General features: G+C 38.8%; 1 protein-coding gene across 1 annotated transcript in view; it reads left to right on the forward strand.

Moving 5' to 3' along the window:
* The window catches only part of CCDC38 (coiled-coil domain containing 38), a 67,358-nt gene extending 46,604 nt beyond the window's left edge, over window positions 1–20,754 (forward strand). The window contains 6 exon segments of the mRNA XM_017861756.1: window positions 5,196–5,265; window positions 6,926–7,077; window positions 8,373–8,508; window positions 15,025–15,230; window positions 18,191–18,282; window positions 20,567–20,754. Of these exon segments, the coding sequence (XP_017717245.1) occupies window positions 5,196–5,265; window positions 6,926–7,077; window positions 8,373–8,508; window positions 15,025–15,230; window positions 18,191–18,282; window positions 20,567–20,682 (772 nt within the window). The 3' untranslated portion in view covers window positions 20,683–20,754.
* The last annotated feature ends 699 nt before the right edge of the window (window positions 20,755–21,453 follow it).

Here is a 21,453-nt window from a genome sequence, read left to right on the forward strand (position 1 = left end):
ACAGCATTTGGTGTTTGCACTGTCTTTTATTTTAACTATTCTGTTAGGTATTAATTTGATTTTCTTAGTAGCTAATGGTGGTGTGCATCTTGTCATGTGCTTGTTTGCATCTTTATATCCTCTGATGAAATACCTATTCATATCTTTTGCTCATTTTCTGACTGAATTGCCTTTTTAAAAAAACTGTTGGATTTTGAAAATTCTGTATATAATTAGATATTAGTCCTTTGGGGATATGTGGTTTGCAAAGAATTTCTCTGAGTGTGTAGATTGTCTTTTTATCCTCTTAATAGGGTCTTTTGTAGAGTGAAAGTTTCAATTTTGATGAATTTCGAGTTATGAATTTTTTCTTTTATAGTTCATGCTTTGGTGTCAATTCTAAAACATTTTCCCTAGCCTTAGACTCAAAGATTTTTTTCCATATTTTTTCTTAAGTGTTTTATAGTTTTACATGTAAGTTTGTGATCCATTTTCCATTTTGAGTTAATTTTTGTGTAAGGTGTGAGGTTTAGATTGTGGTGATGGTGTTTTTTTGCCTGTGTATCTCAATTGCTCCTGCACCATTTGTTGAAAGGGCTTCTTTCATTGAATTGCTTTTGCACTTTTGTCAAAAATCATGTAGGCATATTTATTGGGGCCTATTTCTGGATTCTCTATTCTGTTCCATTGATCTATGTGACTGTCCTGCCACATGATCTTGACTACTGTAGCTATTACTTTTTTATTTTTATTATTTAGTATAGGCAAGGTTTATTATGTGTGACCTTGATTTCACATACAAAGTTAGAATGGCAATTACACTTAAAATTAACTCATTAAAAGGTGTAAATATCACAGTATAGATATGTTATCCAAAATCCAAAGGTAGTGAAACTGGTAACATACTGCTACTTATCTTTGGACAGACACAACCATAGTATTAATGGAACTGGTTCCCAGACAAGTATGTACCACTTGCTCCCATGCCTTAGGGAGCAGAGGATGTTATAACACAGGCAGTATTGATGCAATGACTCGTGAATAGTTGCTCCTAATTAACACTGCTAAAATTAGGTTCACATGTTTCACTTTGTGTGGGAGCTGATGACTCTTGTTCTTCTGTGTTTTGAGTGATATCTTTCAAGGTGTTGACATCAAATCCACTCATTCCAAAATGCATCACAGATGGGAATTTAAGCCTCTTTACAAAGCAAACCACTAGAAATTATAGGTAGTATGCAGCACTGATCTGTAACTGATCTCTGATAATATAGCAACATCATTTCTTTGGAACATAATTTTCTTAATCCCACAAGAAGTGACAGGATAAGAAAACTTATAGTTAAATGGCAACAGTCTTGTTACAGGACAGTTATCTCCCAGGTGTATGTCGCTAGTTTTAATTTCTGTGTTGTTATCAAAGGGCCTTATTTTCATTCTGACTAACAACCAATCATCAGAACATGTTGAAACTATTGCAAGTCAGACAGTGACCTAGGCCATCAATAGTCAACTCAGTCATTGCTGCAGTCCAGTGTCTTCTTTATCCACTGAAGATCTGTGTCTCATGTCTGGGTTGAGCCCAGAAGAATTCCAAAACAATAGAGAAAACAGGAAGGACCTGCCTAAGAGCACAGAGGTCTTCATTGCTCCAGATTCCAAGACACAACACAGGGAACAGGAAATGGCCTGTAGCTATTAGTTTTAAGGTCAGGGAGACTTCTTATGTAATTCCTCTTTTCAAAACTGTGTTGGCTATTCTTTTATATAAATTTTAAAATAATCTTATCTATATCTACAAAAAATCTTTCTGGAATTATGATGGGAATTGTGTTAAATCTTTTTATGGGTGGAATTATGTCCCCCACAAAGATGTTGAAATCCTAACCCATGGTACTATGTACATGATCTTATCTGGAAAAAACATATTTTTTATTACACCTTTGCAGATGTAATCAAGGTAAGATGAAGTCATTAGGGTAGACCTTTAATTCAGTATGACTGGTGTCCTTACAAGAGAAGAGACACAGAGACACAGGGAGAATGCCATGTGATGACAGAGATTAAAGTGATGTGGCTGCAAGCCAAGGACTGCTGGCAACAGGAGCAGCTAAGAGAAAGGCATTAATAGATTCTTCCCTAGAGCCCTCAGAGAGAACATGGCCTGTTGACACCTTGATTTTTGACTTCTAGCCTCCAGAACTGTGAGAGAATAAATTACTGTTGTTTTAAGCTGTTGTTTGTTACATCAGTCCTAAGAAACTAACACAACCCTCTATATCAATTTGGGGGGAACTGATTTCTTTACTATGCTACATTTTCCAATCCATAAACACAGTCTGCCTCTCCATTTGTTTAGATCTTCTTTGATTTTTTCAGCCTTCTGTTGTTCCCAGCTTACAAATCCTATACATGTTTTGTTAGATTTATAGCAAAATATTTTGTCTTTTCTTTTGAACAAGTGTAAATGGTATTGTACTTTTTATTCTGTTGTCTATGAAGTCATTGCTGATATAGAGAAATAAAATTGATTGTATACCCTGACCATACTGAACTCACTTATTAGTTCAAGAGTTTTGTTTTGTTTTTAAAGATTCCTTTGGATTTTCTACATAGACCATTATGTCATTTGCACATAAGGACAGCTTTATTTCTTCCTTTCTGATCTTTATGCCTTTTATCTCTTTTTCTTGCCTTATTGCAATGGGTAGAACTTTCGATGTTGAATAAGAGTAAATGGAGCAGTTATCTTTGTCTTGTTCCCAGTCTGGAAAGGATTCAGTTTTTCACCATTAAGTATAATGTTAGCTGGAGGATTTTTGTAGATGTAGATACTCTATCAAGTTAAGAAAGTCCCTCTCTGTTCCAGTTTTCCTGAGAGTTCTTATCAAAATGAGTGTTGAATCCTGCCAAATGCCTTTTCTGCATCTAGATGCACACAGTAACATGCAGACACCACATTCGCTCCCTCAGAAAGCTCACCACTCTCCTAGTCTCATTCATTCATTCAACAAATATTTCTTGAGTGCCCTAACAATAAATAAAAGACCATCTCTGCCCTCAAGGGGCTTACCATTTAGGGAGGAAGACAGACAAGTTGATTGCAATACAATGTGATAATGTTATTAGAAGGATAAGCCCAGAGTGCCACAGGCATGCAAAGGTAGGACTCTTAACTCAGAGGAGAGGTGAGGGCATGGGAGGGCAATGGCAGGATTGGTGAATGTACTTCAGAACAGGTTGCCTCTAAGCTGAGTCTATAAGAGGAGGAGGAGTTAGTGAGGACAAGCTCTGGAAGAGGGAGTGCTTTCTGGTACAGAGATGATGGAGCTTGGTTCTGTCAGAATGACTGGTTTATCATTCTGGGTAAACAGGGGAGAGGCTCAGGGAGTATATGGGCACCGCACCATAAGCAGGAAAGTGGTGATACTATCTATCTAAGCAGTCTGTGCTTTGTTCCAAGGACCCTGGGGAGACACTGAATGTTTTAAACAAGAGTATGACAGAGACCCAATCCTATTTGCACTTTAGAAAGATGGATGTGGCAGTATTTTAGAGAATGAAATGGTGGAGGACAAAACTAGAGATACAGTGGCCAGTTAGGAGCCTATTGTCGCAATTCAGGTGAAAGAGATTGGACTGCCTAAACCAGATAACGGCACCGGGAACAAAGAAGGAAAGGCCGTGAGAGACATTAGGGAAGTGGCATTGACAAGACTTTGAAGGGCTTATGTAAAGATTGAGGGAAGTGTCAGGAAAAGAGAGTGGTTACAGATAACTCCCAGATTTCTAGCATGGTCTTGCCATCCAATAATATTGGGAACCCAGTAAGAGGAGCAGGCCCGCCTGAGGAAAAAGAGAAGGACTGTGATTTTGGATGTTTGTTTTAGCTCCCTATGGGACAGCCATGTGGGTACTGACGTCCAGTTGAAGGTTTAACATTGAAATCTAGAGCTCGAGAAAGAGATAGAGATGTGGGAGTCATTGGTGTATTAGCAGTGGTTGAATCCATGAGAAGGATGAGGTCTCCCCAAAAGAATGGGTAGAAGAAGAAGGGAAGAAGACTGAGGAGGAGTCCAAAAGACCACAAAAGTATCAGAGAGGTGGGAAAAGAGTGACTAGAAAGTGATGCTGCTCAACCCAAGAGCAGAGAAGGGTGGACTGTAATATCAAATACTTTCTCAGGGTATGTTTCCCTAAAACTAATCTATGTCCCTGGCCCTTTCTGTTTTCCCACACCTTCTCTCCAACTGCTCAACAGGCAGCTCCAGGTGTGTATTTTGTCCCCTCAAACTCAACATGAATAAAGCAAATATTAATCTTTTCCTTATCCCATCTGTAAGCCATTTTCCTTCCTATGAGTGCTACCTCCATTCTTCCAGGCTCCAGACCACAAATGTTGGAGTCATCTTTGTCTCTTCTCTTATGGCCCCAAGCCCCTTTCTATTTTTGGTTCCCATTATTTTGTTCTTCCATATATCTCTAAATTCTCCTCCCTCCCCATACACTTACTCGTTGACATCACCACTGCCCTCTATCTGAAAGTGTTAATGACCTAGATCACACCAACAGCCAACTTACTCTGTCCCTATCCCTGCCTCTTTAATATTGCAATCAGTTTCCATTGATCTTTCTTACAGGATTTTTCCAGAGCTACTTTCCAAGCCACATGATTATGCTTTAAGGAGGTACCTCATTGTCCATCACCCCAAGCAACATTTTGTCAGCCTGATTGGAAGATATTTTGAGAAGTAAAATCTGCTCTTAAAGAGAGAAGCATTGCCTTACCTGGGGACAGTCAGAAGGCTGTGATACAGCTTTCACTTTGAGCAGTAGAGCACATTTAGATTCTCAAGAAGAATGCATTCAAAGGGACAAAGGGATGAGGCAATGTAGGCTGTCACGTGTTTCTTTAAAAATAAAGTTACCTTACTTCATAGATACACCTCAAATAATTGGTACCATATGGTATGGCCCTCCCATGTGGTCTCATTGTTTGTGTATGTCAGCTTTGTCTGGGACAGAATCCAATTTTATTTGTATATTCATGGAATCCATTGATTTCTGCAATCAGCAGTTCCCTAAAAGGCTGAACCTGCTATTGAAAATAATTATGTTACAGTTGCATTCCAAAGACAGTTTGGAAAGAAATGCAAACCTGTTGACAGAAAATGGCTCACAAATCAGATATTTTCTTTTTCTTTTTTCTTTTATAGCCTGACTGAAAGTTTCGGCTCGGAAGACAGTTTGGAATTCCTTTTAGATGATGAAATGGACTTTGATTTGGTAACCAGATTATATTTGCTGGTTTAAATATTGTGTTTGGTGAAAAATATTGATGATCATTTATTCTTTTGAAATTAAAATACTTCATTCAAAATATTGCACAAACCTTCCGGAAAGAAAGGAGAACCCGAAAGAAAGAGATTTTGATACTATTCGTCCAATTGGATATGTAATTTATCTTTTGTCATAAGGACACTTCGTTAAGTATCTAGAAGAAGGTCAATATTTAGATATATATATATATATAATATATATAAAATCAACAATCTCTCCTGTAAAATAGCCACTTTCTGATTGCATTTTATTGGGACTTGAGATGTGTTGGGTAGCTGAACCATGAAATAAATAGGCCTTCAACAAAACAACACTTTATTGCTGCAAGATTGACTTTGAGCTAACATCACCCTAAATGCAACCACAGAAACTCAAAAGGGACAACAAATACCATTCATTGTTGTATATTACACACCTTACCAAGTCATCTTTTTAAAAAATTGTGACAAACAAACATATAAAAAATTTACCATTTTAGCCATTTTCAGCGTGCAGTACAGTAGTGTCAACTATAAGCGACAGATCCCTGGAACTTTCCAATTCTGCAAAACAGAAACTCTATACTCATTAAACAATTCCTCTTTTCTCCCTCCCATGGCCCCTGGCAACTGCCATTCTACATTCTGTTTCTAAGAGTTTTACTATTTTAGATACCTCATATAAGTGGAATCACTCAGTATTCATCTTTTTGTGCCCGGTTTCTTTTACTTAGCATACTGTAGCCAAGGTTTATCTATGTTATAGCACATGACAGGATTTCTTTCCTTTTTTTTTTGAGATGGAGTTTCACTCTTGTTGCCCAGGCTGAAGTGCAGTGGCATGATCTTGGCTCACTGAAATCTCTGCCTCCTGAGTTCAAGCAGTTCTCTGCCTCAGCCTCCTGAGTAGCTGGGATTACAGGCACCCGCCACCATGACTGGCTAATTTTTGTATTTCTAGTAGAGACAAGGTTTCACCATCTTGCTCAGGCTGGTCTTGAACTCCTGACCTCATAATCTACCTGCCTTGGCCTCCCAAAGTGCTGGGATTACAGGCGTGAGCCACCGCACCCAGCCGATTTCTTTCCTTTTGAAACTTGAATAATATTCCATTGTATGTGTATACTACATGGACTTAATCCATTCATCCATTGATGGACATTCAGGTTGCTTCCATGTCTTGGCTATTGTGAATAATGAGGAACATGGGTGTGCAAATGCCCAAGTCATTTTTTAAAAAAATGTTTAAGGTAACACATATAAATATAAAATAATTAAAATGTGGGGAGAAAATGACTTTCACTCAGCCTCCTGTCATCTTCTATTCTTTCTCCCTTTCCCTTTTTCCTGCACTTGCCTCCTCTTCTGCTTTTTCCTCACCCTCTTCTTCCTTTTTTCTTCCCCATCCCTTTTTTAATACCCTCATCTCCCCACAACATTTCAAATGTGCTCCTTCTGAGAGCCAGCTCTCACTTGGAAATAGACGAGTTTCCCATACAAATCCCTACCTGCGTCTCCCTCATGCTTAGAAACACCTTCCTTTACCCCACTGTATTTTCTAGATAAGTCACGTGTGCATAGGTAGCGCATTTTTAAGTAAATTATATTCTTCATTATTGATGAATTAGGAGCCAGCCCTTTATTTCAAGGAACCAGAGGAATTACTTCAAGTCCTCAGAGAGCTGGAAGAGCAGAATCTTACTTTGTTTCAATATTCCCAAGATGTAGATGAAAATCTTGAAGAGGTAAACAAAAGAGAAAAAGTTATACAGGATAAAACGTAAGTCATTATAAACAAGTAGATTTATTCCATTAAGCAATTTCTAACCAGAGCCTGGGTCCAACTCATCTGCCTGTGGCTCTTCCTCGTGGTCTCTGTGAATGTAGGCTGGGGTTTTTAACAGTTTACATTGTGGAGTGCAAAAGGTAGACGTCATATTTACACAGAATAGACTGGCTTTAATTTTGTCCCTACTTCCTTTCACTTGTCAATATATTTTCCTAGCTAGTAACAATAAAAGATATTTTGAAAAAAGACTAAAAAGAATTAAAATGGTACCTACTGCCTTAACTTTTGTCCAGTGTAGTTTTCGCCCTCTTGGCTAGCTATCATTTACTTTACCAAATCATGCTGTGGATGATAATGCTAACAAATGTATTTTCATTGGCCATGACTCTCAAAAAAATAATTTTTGTGATTAAATATTGTATCATTTTATAAAGTTCCTGTCAAGATATCAGGGCAAATATAGAAAGGATTTCTGTCAGGGGAAAGTGGCTGGATTTGATCCCTCACAAAATTCCTTCCTCATCTAACAATATATAATATTACAAACTTGAAAAAGAGTTGAATTACAGAGAATAGATCTTTATATCTACTCATTGCAAAAATGTGTAGAATCTTTTTTTCAGAAAGTTTTCTGGGCCAGAAGATGGCAATCTTTTTAAACAATAGGTCAAACTACATTTAACTTCAAGACAAATTAATTTGTTCAGAAGGTAAGAACCTAAAAATCATTATCTCACAGCTTCCCATTACCATCTGTGAGACTTTTTAATCCTTGTGTCTTTTCCAGTCCTCACAGTGTCTGGTGGCCCTCCACCCACCTCCACAATAAGAATTTCTGGGACAGGGTGGGTGCAGGTGGGCAGGAAAGGGGGATCTATAGACTCCATCTCTAGAGGATCTTATCAGAATCTCTAGGTGAGGGAGTTAGGAGTCCATATTTTCCCTCTTGGCTCCCCAGCTGTTCTGATTATCAGCCACATTTGAGAACACTGGATTCCTGATGCCTCAGCTCTGCTGCTATTTGGGGGAACTCGAGGGGAACCACAAAAGTAGAGGAGGGGAAGCAAATGCCTTCTGATGGAAGTTTAAAGCAGGATTTGTGCATGCATTTTTCTCATTTTAACTTGAAAAGTTGCATGTACTTTGACAATGTCTTCAAATACAGACTTGTATTTGGCTCACTTCATGGATTTTGACACATGATCTAGAGTGTTGAAGCTCCTGACTGATGGTTATTTCACTAAGCACACATTTCAGATGAGGGTCTCTTTCTTCTTTTGCAATAGAAATAGCAACATAGAGTTTCTTTTGGAGCAAGAAGAAATGCTTAAAGCTAATTGTATGAGAGAAGAGGAGAAAGCAGCAGAATTGCAATTAAGGTCCAGGCTCTTTAGCTTTGGAGAATTTAATTCAGACGCTCAGGTAATCATTCTTTGCCTATGGTGATTTCACTGTGGCTCATGATTATAATTTTTATTCCCTGTGTCCTAAGTATGTGAATAGGGGAGTTAAAGCAAATCACAAATCCTAGGTTGATGACAGAAGTCGAAAGCCAGCTTGGAATTTATCTTGCCAGTATGTAATAGCCAATGTACATAGGCAGAAAGCATTCGAATTGGCATTGGAATTCTCTTAAAACGTTGCTCTATTACAATCCATGATATTGACCATAGTTTTCCCCTTGAAATACATTTCTTTTAGTCAGAGCCTAGACATATGTAGTAGTTCACTGTGTGTTATCATTTTGGTGGTAATTCAAGGAGTAATTAACAGAGGAAGTAGTGAATCAACACAATTAACAGTGACTCAACACTGACTAGAAAATTTTCCCAGCACCGAGCCTGTACTAGATTTCTGCCTCTTCAGGCCTGTGTAGACTCATTATCAAAACAGCTGTGGCCGGGCGCGGTGGCTCAAGCCTGTAATCCCAGCACTTTGGGAGGCCAAGACGGGCGGATCACGAGGTCAGGAGATCGAGACCATCCTGGTTAACACGGTGAAACCCCGTCTCTACTAAAAACTAAAAAAAAAAAAAAAAAAAACTAGCCAGGCGAGGTGGCGGCGCCTGCCTGTAGTCCAGCTACTCGAGAGGCCTGAGGCAGAGAATGTTGGGACGTGAACCGGGGGAGGCGCGCAGCTTGCAGTGAGCTGCAGATCAGGGGCCCACTGCACTCCAGCCCGGCGACAGAGCAAGACCCGCTCAAAAAAAAGAAACAAAGAAAAAAAACAAAAAAAAAACAAAGAACAAAAACAAAACAAAAAACAGCTTGTGATGTGTGCTAGTACACTACTTATGAGAAGTTCATCTCTCAGCTAGATGCCAAACCCCCCTCGGGAGCGCAGGGATTAACTGTTTTGTCATTCTTGTAGTTCAGTTGAGGCTCCCCTTTAAAAGTTGGTGCGCTCAATAAATGTTTTGTTGATGAGACATGAGTTTAGGTTAGCAGCCGTTTAGAGCCCACACCAGGCTCCATCTAACATTGATTTACGCTTATAAAAACCTCAACAATGAAATAAGAAAATCAAAGCTAATAGTACGAGGCTAACATTGTCTTGAGACCAAGCTGAGGGTCAGGCTGCTATTTCTCGGGCCCAATAGACTGAGATGCATGCAATAACTGGGGAGGAAGACAGTTTTTATTTCTGTAGACTATTACAGGGAAGAGGCCTGGCAAATTATTGCGCAGACCAACTCAAAATTTGCAGTTTTCTAGGCTTATATACCTTCCTAAGCTATATGTTTTAGTGTTAAGTGTGCCATTCATCTAAAACATTAAGTGATATAACTTTCTTCTCATCTATAACTAAGGTCTGCAGTCCTGAAGACCTTCCTCTGGAGCCTCAGTAAGTTTACTTAATCTAAATGGGTCCAGGTGCTGGGGTGATTACCCTTATCTTGTCTCCTGCTAAATCAGGGAGGTTTAGGTAGTTCCTTCAGACCCCCAGTAAACTTGTTTGTGGAGGCCTGGGGAGTTTCTTCACCCCCAATAAAACTTGCTTAATCCTAAACGGGTCCTGTTAAGAATTCCTTCATTATTTTGTCATACTTTAAGGCCCAGGAAAGGCCTAGGCAAAACTCTTGGTGGGCTTTTGTTACATTCCAGCCTTTGTATAAGGGCACTGGCTTTCAATATTGAACTTAACCACTCAGTCAGTACTGAAACAGTTGTTATGGAAGCCCGCGTTAGTGAGACCTGGCCTGCCACAACATCACATTTATGGATGTGAACTTGATTTTCAAACAGAGGTTGAACTGGGGGAACTGCATCAGAAGAAGACTGTCCTCCCCTACCCACAGGTGAACAGGGTTACAAAAAGCACAAGCTGTTTATGGCTCCTACACACACACACACACACTTTCCTAGGGGGTTCTAGTGCCATGAGTTAGTAGGGGATGGGGTTGTGCATTGCCGGAGCCAAGAAGTGTGATGATAGCCACCTTTCAATTCAGTGCTGTTTTTTCCTAACCATTTTTTTTTTTAAACTGTGATACAATATACATAACCAAATTTACCACTTACTTATTTTAAGCACACGATCCAGTGGCATAAGTACATTCTCAATGTTGTGGAACCATCACCACTATTTCCACAACTTTTTCATCATCTTTTCAACATAAAAATCTAACATCTTAACCATTTTAAATGTACAGATTAGTAGTGTTAAGTACATTCACGTTGTTTTGCAATCTCCAGAACTCTTCATCTTGCAAAGCTGAAATTCTATACCCATTAAACAATAACTTTCCAGTCCTCCCTCTTTCTCCTAGCCCTTGGCAACCACCATTTTACTTTCTCTCTGAATTTGACTATTCTAGGTACATCACAAAAAAAGAATCATACAATATTGGTCCTTTTGTGTTTGGTTAATTTCATTTAGCATGTTTTCAAAGTTCATCCATGCTGTAGCATGTATCACGATTGCATTATTTTTACGGCTGAACAATATTCCATTGTATGTTTATACCATATATTGTTTATTCATTCATCTATTGATGGACATTTGAGTGGTTTCCACACTTCAACTGTTTTAAATCTGAAACCAATTGACATGCAAAATGTCAGATAAATATTTGTGTATCTCCCCTCCTCCCTGCCCCACCCCAACTAAGCCCCTTTCATCCAAATTTGGGGCAACTATTAAAAAATAAAAGCGGCATTTTTGATACTCTTTAACATTGAGGCAACCAGATACCTAAAGAAAGTAGAATTGACATAAAATTCCTTTTAAAATGGCTATCCATGAAATTTTGTTCACAAGTGTAAATTTGGCATTCATGTATTGCACACTCCGGAGAAGTGGGACTAATAATCCGTAGTGTCTTCTAGAGATGTGAAATGGGGGGTGGGGAGGGGGAGGTGAAGCAGGAAAATTGGGAGGGAAGGGTATTCTTAGGATTTTTTGCTTCTCTACCTCCATTTTTTTTCAGATCTCAGAATATACAAAACATAATCCTTGGAGTTAATTTAACTGCATTTAATTTTTTAAGTTTCTTTTCCAGCTTTATTGAGGTGTAACTGACATATCTGATTGTGATATTCATAAGTTATGTTACTCTGGAGCTATCAGTATGAAATGAAATTTATTCTTTCAAAACTTCCACACTCTTTTCTTTTTTGAGACGGAGTCTCGCTCTGTCACCCAAGCTGGAGTGCCGTGGCCAGATCTCAGCTCACTGCAAGCTCCGCCTCCCAGGCTCACGACATTCTCCTGCCTCAGCCTCCTGAGTAGCTGGGACTACAGGCGCCGCCACCTCGCCCGGCTAGTTTTTTGTAGTTTTAGTAGAGACAGGGTTTCACCAGGTTAGCCAGGATGGTCTCGATCTCCTGACCTCGTGATCCGCCCGTCTCGGCCTCCCAAAGTGCTGGGATTACAGGCTTGAGCCACCGCGCCCGGCCACTTCCACACTCTTAATGACACTTAATCCCCTAAAAATTTTGCCCTTGATCCAGTATTTTACTTTTAAAATAAAATTTTAAGTTCAAGTATAATGTAATGTTGAGAAGTGCACAAATCACAAGTGTACCTCTCCAGGAATTTCCTCAAAGCAAACACACCCGTGTGCTACCCCCCAGATCAGGGAATACACCCTCATCAGCCCCTGCAAACCTTCCTCACACCTGCTTCCAGTCTTTCCCAGCCCTCTTTCCCACTGTCCTGACCTCTCATGCCATCAATCAGCTTTCCTGTTTTTGAACTTTATTGGAATGGAATCATGTAACATGTCTGGCTTCTTTCTCTCAACACTATGTTTGTGAGATTCATCCATGTTGTTTAGTGTAGCAGTTGTTAGTTCTTCACTGAACATGAAATGGAACATAAACTGCTTCATTGTTCAATTTGAGGAATGTGTTTATCTCTGGTTTTACTGTTTTCTTGGAACAAGAAGGCGATCAGTTGCAATTGAGAGAACTGTGTACAGTCAACACACAGAATGTGACATGGATTAGAATGACAGAACCCTTGAGTTTGAAAAGACTCTCAATGACATCTAGATATCCATCCCCGCCTTCCCCTCTCCAGTTTTGATACAATGATTCCTCCTAAAACACTGCTCTGGTCATATCACTTCCCATTCACTGTTGAAAGGCACCTGAAGTTCTCTGATATCAGTCTTCCATAATTCCTGTCCCATTCCCCCGGGGCAGACTCCCTTGACAGCTCCTCCTCCGAGGTACTGCGGGTTGCGCCTGCCATCTGGGGGCAGTTCCAGGGATGGGGCTGAAACTTCCCTTCCCTGTCGTCAATTGGCCTGTGCCTTGTGCTCCCTTTTCTTTGCCTTTTTGCTTTGTCAGGCCAGGCTCTCAACCCCTTTTTCATACGTGAATACCTTCATTCATCTCATTCTCCTCTCCTGTCTCCTATCTCTTGTTCTTACCTTGTTATCTTAAGAAAATATCTCTTCTCGCCATTTTCTCTCCTCTTAGAAGAGGGAATTTAAGAAAAAAAAAGGGGAGGGGCAGTGGTATAGAAAAGACATCGTAAAAGCCACTGCCCTGCTCATCCATCTCTCAAGCCAGCTAAGTGTTCAAGAGGTCTCCTTCAGAAATTTCCATCAACTAGCAACCACTCTCATCTTAAAGTTGTTTTTCCTCAAAACCAGTGGTGAATATATTTTAAAGCATTTTCTCTGCTTTATTTAGTGACTCACGTTGCAGCAATGCTGTTTTCATATGCAATTTACAATATTTCAATCCGATGGGTTACTTTTATTTTCTTGTATATTTTCTATGTCTCCAAGGTTTAGAAAAGAACGTGCTGTTACATAAATAAGAAACACAGTGTTATTTTAGAGAAAGAGGAAAAGGGAAATTTATGGCCAATATAGGACTTTTGCTGTTTTCTATTATTATGTATTTCTCCAAGTTTTCTAAAAGGATCATGTCATTCATGTAAATAGGAAATATAATAAGTGTTACCTTACGAAGGTAAAAAGGAGCTTTATGCTAAACAGGACCATCAGAAAGCTTTTTAAGCTAGGAGGTGGAAGAGAAAAGCTGTTGGAAGTACACTCTTGATATCATATCTTGGGTTGTAATTGTGTTGGTGGCTCTGTAAGGTGTTCATGGTTCCAGGAAGGGCTTCCCATGGCTCCAGGAGCCACATCTGTCTTGAGAGTTATTTGTCGCTGGATTTATGGTGATGCTCATCTTCTTGAGCGGAAGCAGGAAATGGGGCAGAATACTACCTGGAGAGTGATTCACACTGCCCAGCAGTTTGTTGAGCTCCTCTTAATTGCAAACACCGGGTTCACAATGGTGAAAGAGGATGACAATTTTCTTACGGTCCTGAGACAAGTTACCTACCACCTCAAGAATCTCCACCAACAGTTAAAACGGCACAGTGTTGAGGTACAGGGATCAGCAAGGTTTGGCCTAAGCTTTTGTTTAGACTAGAATACTGCAATGGCTTCCCAACGAAAACAGTGAAAATGATACTTCTGAAAAGGCTTTAGTAGGCCAGCCTGGGTACCTGTTTGCTTGCAACTTTTTTTTCTGAGAGAATGCATTCAGTCATTTATTCAGCAAACATTTATCCAGTGCACAGTTATGTGCAAAGCACCGTTTTAGTCGTAAGTTTAAGCATAAGATGTAGCTCCTGCTCTCCTGGTCTATAAGGATAAGGCAGAGAACTATCATATAGGATGATTATAGTTTCAAAATTATAACAGAGTAATATATGCAAAAAAGAGGGGAGCTGGGTTACATATTGTGCCAAAAGGAAATGCATCTGAGCGGCAAAAAACGATTTAAAATGTTTGTTGCCTCGCATATTTGAATTCTTAGGGAGTCAGATATACAAAAACATTCAAGCAAAAAATATTCTGCCCATTATAATTACTTTTTATATCTAGAGTTCAATATATTTTAAGAAAATAATCCAAGGTGTTACTATAGTAATGCTCTGACTATACATTATGATATAAGTTAAATGTCACTGCTGCATTTATTCAATGATCTGTTTTATTAAAACTTCTCCTTTAAAAAAAAGTAAACATCAGGCCAGGCACAGTGGCTCACGCCTGTAATTCCAGCACTTTGGGAGGCCAAGGCAGCCCGATCACCTGAGGTCAGGAGTTCGAGACCAGCCTGGCCAACATGGTGAAGCCCCATCTCTACTAAAAATACAAAATTTAGCTGGGCGGTGGTGGCACATGCCTGTAATCCCAGCTACTTAGGTGGCTGAGGCACAAGAATCGCTTGAACCTGGGAGGCAGAGGTTGCAGTGAGATGAGACTGTACCACTGCACTTCAGCCTGGGTGACAGAACGAGACTCCATCTCAAAAAAAAAAAAAAAAAAAAAAAAAATAAAATAATAAACATAATAAAATAACATTAATAGCATACATAGGTTTTACTGTAATATAGTAAAATGGTATTATATATTTATTGAATGTGCAATGTGATGTTCATGTTTTCTGCTCTTCTCAATCTCAGGAAATACTGATAGACTCACTTAGTAAAAAGATTACTGAAGTATACAAAGTCTGCATTGGAGATGCTGAGGATGACGGCCTCAACCCAATTCAAAAGCTGGTAAAAGTAGAGTCTCGCCTGGTAGAACTGTGTGACCTCATCGAATCCATTCCCAAAGAAAATGTGGAGGCAATTGAGAGGATGAAACAGAAAGAACGGCGGCAAAAGTATATTCAATAAGGATAAGAATTACTTAACGAGTAGCTGGTTTTGCTCAGATTCCACAAACACATTAGCAAGTCTCTTGTGTAATGCCATATTATAGGGACACAGTGAGGAGGAATGAAATCCAGCCCTGCTCTCCTCATACAGTTATTATTTAGCGTGGAAGACACATTCATCAAATATTCTTAGGAAATAAATGTGTCATTACCAATGGTAATGAGCACTGCGAAGGAAGGAACTGGGTGAACAGAGTTCACCAGGGGCAACTGACCTAGTTTGGGATGGACAAACTAGCCTGGAAAAGCAAACCTTTGGTAATTATATAAAATTTATGAATAAGTAATTACATGAAAATTTTTGACTAGCTATCATGGGGAAGGAGAATTTCATTGGTGGTGAAGGACCCAAGGCATAGAATTAGGAGCCCGTCATGGGAAAACTGCAAGCAGACTCAATCTACCTGTAGTTCTCCCATGAAGGGCTCCTAATTCCTAATGAAGGAATCGTTTGAAAGTCAGAGCTACACAGTGAGGGTTTTCTGCAGTGTATAACTGCCAACACTTACACAACATTCACTCATTTATTCCTCAAGACAACCACATGAGGATTATCGTCCCTGGAGCCCCACCCCATCCCTCACATCCTTGCATAGCTTGGTGCCCTTCAAAGGAGATCTGTGCATTGAGGGTGGTATGGCCTGACTGGCTTTTTAGAATGCCTTCATTTACAAATTTCCATACCAAGTTAAATAAGAACTTTTATGTACAAACAGTTGTCCCTTGGTATCTGTAGGGGATTGGTTCCAGGACCTCCCAAGGATGCCAAAATCTGCAGATGCTTATGTCTCATATAAGATGGCATATTTGCATATAACCTACATACATCCACCTGTATACTTTAAAATCATTTCTTGACTACTTAATACAATGTAAACGCTAGAGTTGTCATACTGTATTGCTTAAAATTTGTAGTATTTTTATTGTTGGGACTTTTCTCCAAATATTTTCAATCTGCAGTTGGTTGAATGCCCAGATGTGGAACTGTGAATATGGAGGGCCTACTGTCCTAGTTTGAGGCAATGATTATTGTAAATATGACCCCTACCTACTGTGGCATGTAGGGAATGTTTACAAGTGGGATAATGTTCATGTAATAGCAAAAAACATGTTGAGAGGCCGACTAGTACTCTGGCTACTAGCCTGGGGATTAGACTATGCTGAGCGAGTTCAGTTCAACTATTTATGACTTTGTGACCTTAGGCAACACAAGCACTCTAGGTGGTTTCTTTATCTGTAAAATGGGAGTAATAATGGTACTTACAGTTTGTTGTGAGGATTAAATTAGATGATCCAAGTAAATTACAAGAGCATGCTTGGCACATAGTAAGCACTCAAATATTAGCCACTAGTATTAGATATTTTGTTATTGCCTACTACTTTACAGATGTATGGAGGCTATGCTTACCCATAGTAAAAATGAAGTCCAGACTGTATTACGGTGATTCTGATGGGATCTTATTGAACATAAAGCAAGCTTTAAAAAAAATTATAAATGAAAAGTTACTCCTTCCCTAAGATGACCTCATTATGACTACACTAACAGCACTTGCATCTTTTTTACAGTAAAAATATATTTGCATCAACGTGTAATTACAACTCATTTTTAGCAGTGATACATGAATGTAATTCCAATTATTTACATTCTTCTTAAAAAGAATTTTAGCTGGGCCAGGCGCGGTGGCTCACGCCTGTAATCCCAGCACTTTGGGAGGCCGAGGCAGGCGGATCACGAGGTCAGGAGATCGAGACCATCCTGGCTAACACGGTGAAACCCCATCTCTACTAAAAATACAAAAAAATTAGCTGGGCATGGTGGCAGGTGCTTGTAGTCCTAGCTACTCGGGAGGCTGAGGCGGGACAATGGCATGAACCTGGGAGGCGGAGCTTGCAGTGAGCCGAGATTGTGCCACTGCACTCCAGCCTGGGCGACAGAGAAAGACTCCGTATCAAAAAAAAAAAAATTTTTTTAGCTGATTTTCCCCATGGTTTGGGGCACCTAATTTTGCAATAGAAATGCTCAGTACATGTTATTTCCATTCCCTAGTATATAACCTTACACTTAGAATATCATTCAACAGATTCATAAAATAGCTATCACGTATTTAGTGCCTATTGCTCACCACTTTGTACTTGATAAGTTGCACAGATTAATTTTTCCCTCAAAATAACCCTAAAGAGAGTATGACAAATAGCATTTCTTGCTCATAATTTGAGGATGTTATTCAAAAAGATTAATTGGAAGGTACACTTTTGTGGCAGCTCACTAAGCTATGCATTTATTTGTGTACTTTTCTGTATGTATGTGACACTTCAATTGAAAGGTTTAAAAAGAGGGAAAAGTAGCTGAAAGTTAATTCAAGTAGCTATTATACAAACTGTCTGTAAAGTGCTGAAATGTTTGGGAGGCCGAGGCGGCCAGATCATGAGGTCAGGAGTTCCAGACCGGCCTGGGCAACGTAGTGAAACCCCATCTCTACTAAAAATACAAAAATTAGCTGGGTGTGGTGGCGTGTGCCTGTAATCTCAGCTACTTGTGAAGCTGAGACAGAATTGCCTGAACCCAGGAGGTAGAGATTGCAGTGAGCCGAGATTATGCCACTGCACTCCAGCCTGGGCAACAGAGTGAGACTGTGTCTCAGGGAAAAAAAAAAAAAGTAGACCAAGATCTGGGTATATTTTATATTTTCCAAAATGATGAAATTTCTTCCCATTTCCAAATAGTATTTGTTGTCAAGATTTACCTGAATATTCAAAAGCCATTGTTATGAGTAAAGATGAAGTGTCATTTTCATTTAACTTTTAAGGAGGTCTTCCATTCACATGGCTCATTATCAAAGAGTAATGTACTTTTCTTACTTAATGTGATTTATAGTTACAAGAATGTTTCTCCCTTCTTGTGACAGGTTTCGTGATGAGAAAATGAAAGAAAAACAAAGACACCAAGAGGAAAGGCTAAAAGCTGCTCTGGAAAAAGCAGTAGCACAACCAAAGAAAAGGTTTGTTTTGCTATTAATAGATCCAGCCATATCAATATGTGAGTGCCTCTGTGGTACAAAACCAAAATACTTTATTCATCTAACTTATCCAGGTTGAACTTCAAAAAGATAATCTTTCTTGCTCACAGCTTCAATTGGTCTCTCTCTGGTTCCTTGTTACTTTTAGAAAAATTCAAATTAGTGGCTCTCCAGTTCTCAAACACTTCTTAGTAAAAGAAGCCTCTTCTCTCTCCTCTTTTTCTTTAGCCCTAGGTTCATGAAAATCAGGTTTTTTTTTTTTTTTTTTTTTTTTTAGTTTTTTGGAATAGATCATAAAAGCATATTGTTCAAAGTTCAAAAGATACAAGAATATTCAGTGTAAAGTCAGTCTTCCTCAGTTCCCCTTCCTGGAGGCAACCACTGTTAACAGGTTCATTTGCATCCCTCTGGAAATATACACACACATATATGTATTTATGTACACATTCCTTTTCTTACTGATAGCTAGGAACTTGGCTTCTTTCACTCAGCAATGTTTTGGAGATAAGTGAACCCAGAGAATCGCATGTAACTGTGGGGACTGTGTACAATCACCACATTGTAAAGATGAGATTGACAGCTGGAGTCAAAATGATTTGCCCAGAGTCACTATGACGTAGCAGCAGAATGAGGACCAGAAGCCAAAGTTCTTGTGTACTTTGCAAGACCACCTGTCCTCCAATCAGAAGTTTGGGATTAGGCAGTCATGTACATGTGGTCCATCACTTCTACACAGGGTAAGGAGGGCCTTTTGTTTTATATGCCACTCTTTCCCTCCTCTGGGATAGAGTCTGAAATATATTCCAGAAGGACAATTTCATGGTTATCTGCAAAGCTATTGTGGACACTGATTCTTACCATAGTAATAGCTAACGCATAACGAATGCTTACTGTGTGCCTTACACCCAACCTCTTGAGGTAAGAACTTGAAAAAATTCTGAAGTATGGAATTGTTAATATATGCCATACCAAAAAGATGATTACTTCAAAATATTTTATTGAAATACTTCATCTTAAAAAGGGTATTTATCTAGTTCAATTCTTTCCATGAAGACTTTCTTCACCTGTTCTCTCCTCCCAAGAATTAACCATTCATCACCCTTCCATATAGACTACTTAGTAAACCCACCAAATTGAAATTATTTTTTAATATATTCACCTTTCCTTCTAGACCATGAGTTTTATGACGTTTGTATCCCTAATACCTGGCACATCATGGATACTTGATGTATAGTGAATTAACAGACTAAAAATGAGCATTAAAAACTAAAACTGGAAAAAATTGGGGAAAAAATGGTTATCTGATAAATCAACAACACACAATGACCTCTGATAGAAGCTGACCCAATTAGGACACTTCATCATTGGTAATTTTTTCAGACAGTATTAATAACAAATGTTACCAAAGATCTCTGACAGTGAAAAATTCTGATATTGCAGAATGAATTCAGAGATTCTAGTCCTCCAAGGACACTTTTGTTGTTACAGTGATGGGGAAGAGTGCTATTGTTATTTAGGTTCTCTTGGGCCTGCAATGCAGGGGACAATCTCACATAAGAATTGTCCTAAAATGTCAATAGTGCCTTTTGAACACAGTGGCAATGTCCCATCAAATCTCACAGAATCATGGCAGTTTTCCCACTTATACATTTAATTTATACAAATTCAGCTACAAAAGCAAAACAAAAAGCAGGCGAGGGAATCCCAAAAGTAAAGAGAAAAATAAGTAGTAATATACTTGAGTATATATGCCCCAGAATGAATAGGTATGAACTAGGGGTTTCCCAAAGCCTCTTCTGTTGGGAACACCTCCAGAAGCCAGCCAGTGTTCAAGATGGTACATGGTTTTCTGGACTTTTTATTTAACAAGATTTCTAAATGCTAGTCAGGTGCTCAACAGGAGAAAGCCATCTCTTCCAACCATGAAGGAAAAACTGGCTATGGCACTTACTGAGAAAATGGTGGCCTTCAACATGGTGCTTTTCTAGGCTGACCACATTTGAATTGTATACTATTGGATGACTTTACCTAAGTTTTCCCACTTCCCAATAAAACCTAACTGTTGTTCCTTCTGCATACTTATCGGTGTCCAGTTTGCTACTCAACTTTGCCTAGCATGTTAGACATCCGTTAGGTTACAAGTCCCTTTTAACTGTGATTAGTTAATATTACAAACCATATTATTCTTTGTAAAAATCAAGTTAATATTGGTATTTCACAAATTTCAATAGAAAATGGAAAATATTAAGTATTTTGTTTCTTTTCAGTTGGGAAGACGACTTGTCTATCATTCAAAACCTCCATCTGCCAACAAACAGCAGCTACCTTTAGTCAATGAAACAAAAACAAAAGCACAAGAAGAAGAATATTTTTTTACTTGAATAAAAGCAGTAAGACATTTTATTACCAGAATGTCTTAGGTATATTTTGTAAATTTTGGCTTTCACTAATAATATTCTGCCCCATGCACCAGGCCTAATCAATTTGAGGAAGACAGGCCCTTATTCCAAGGGCTATAGGATTAGGAATAAGTTATTTTCTTTTGTTGAAGTCTTTATTCATATCATAAGTATTAGTCCTATAGCTCAACATTGTTATCTATACTTTGAGTTGTTCCACTTGGGGATACACAAAGATAGTTTACTGATAAAACTGTACGGTAAATGACCACTGAAGTGTAATAATGGCCATTCTCTTACAACATGAGAATGTAAATGATGTATTTTCTCAACCCATCTGTAGGGAAGTTCATAGCATGCTGTTATTACTATGGAATATACATTTTAACAATGTACAACTCTAAAATATCTGAAGGGTTTTGAAAGGCTTACAACTTAACCTCGAGGTTATGGTCTCAGAACATAACTGTGAGACCGGTTTTTATTCCACATTACGTTTTGTTCAAATAACTTTTTTATCCTTAGTGAACAAACCATATGCCCTCAGCCTGAATGTCAGTTCCCAATTTCTGTTGTGCCCTGTCTGTACAATCATTTTAATTTTTAGAAGATGTTTCAGTTTTAGCTATAATATGTGCATTTAGCTTATACTGACACAGAATTAACATGTAATTTATTGACTAAGTAAAATAAGACAGAATATTATTAATACCAAGAAAATGTTTAATTTTATACTTTTTTTTTTTTTTTTTT

Source organism: Rhinopithecus bieti, unplaced genomic scaffold, assembly GCF_001698545.2.
Source record: "Rhinopithecus bieti isolate Rb0 unplaced genomic scaffold, ASM169854v2 scaffold_61298, whole genome shotgun sequence".
NCBI lineage: Eukaryota > Metazoa > Chordata > Mammalia > Primates > Cercopithecidae > Rhinopithecus > Rhinopithecus bieti.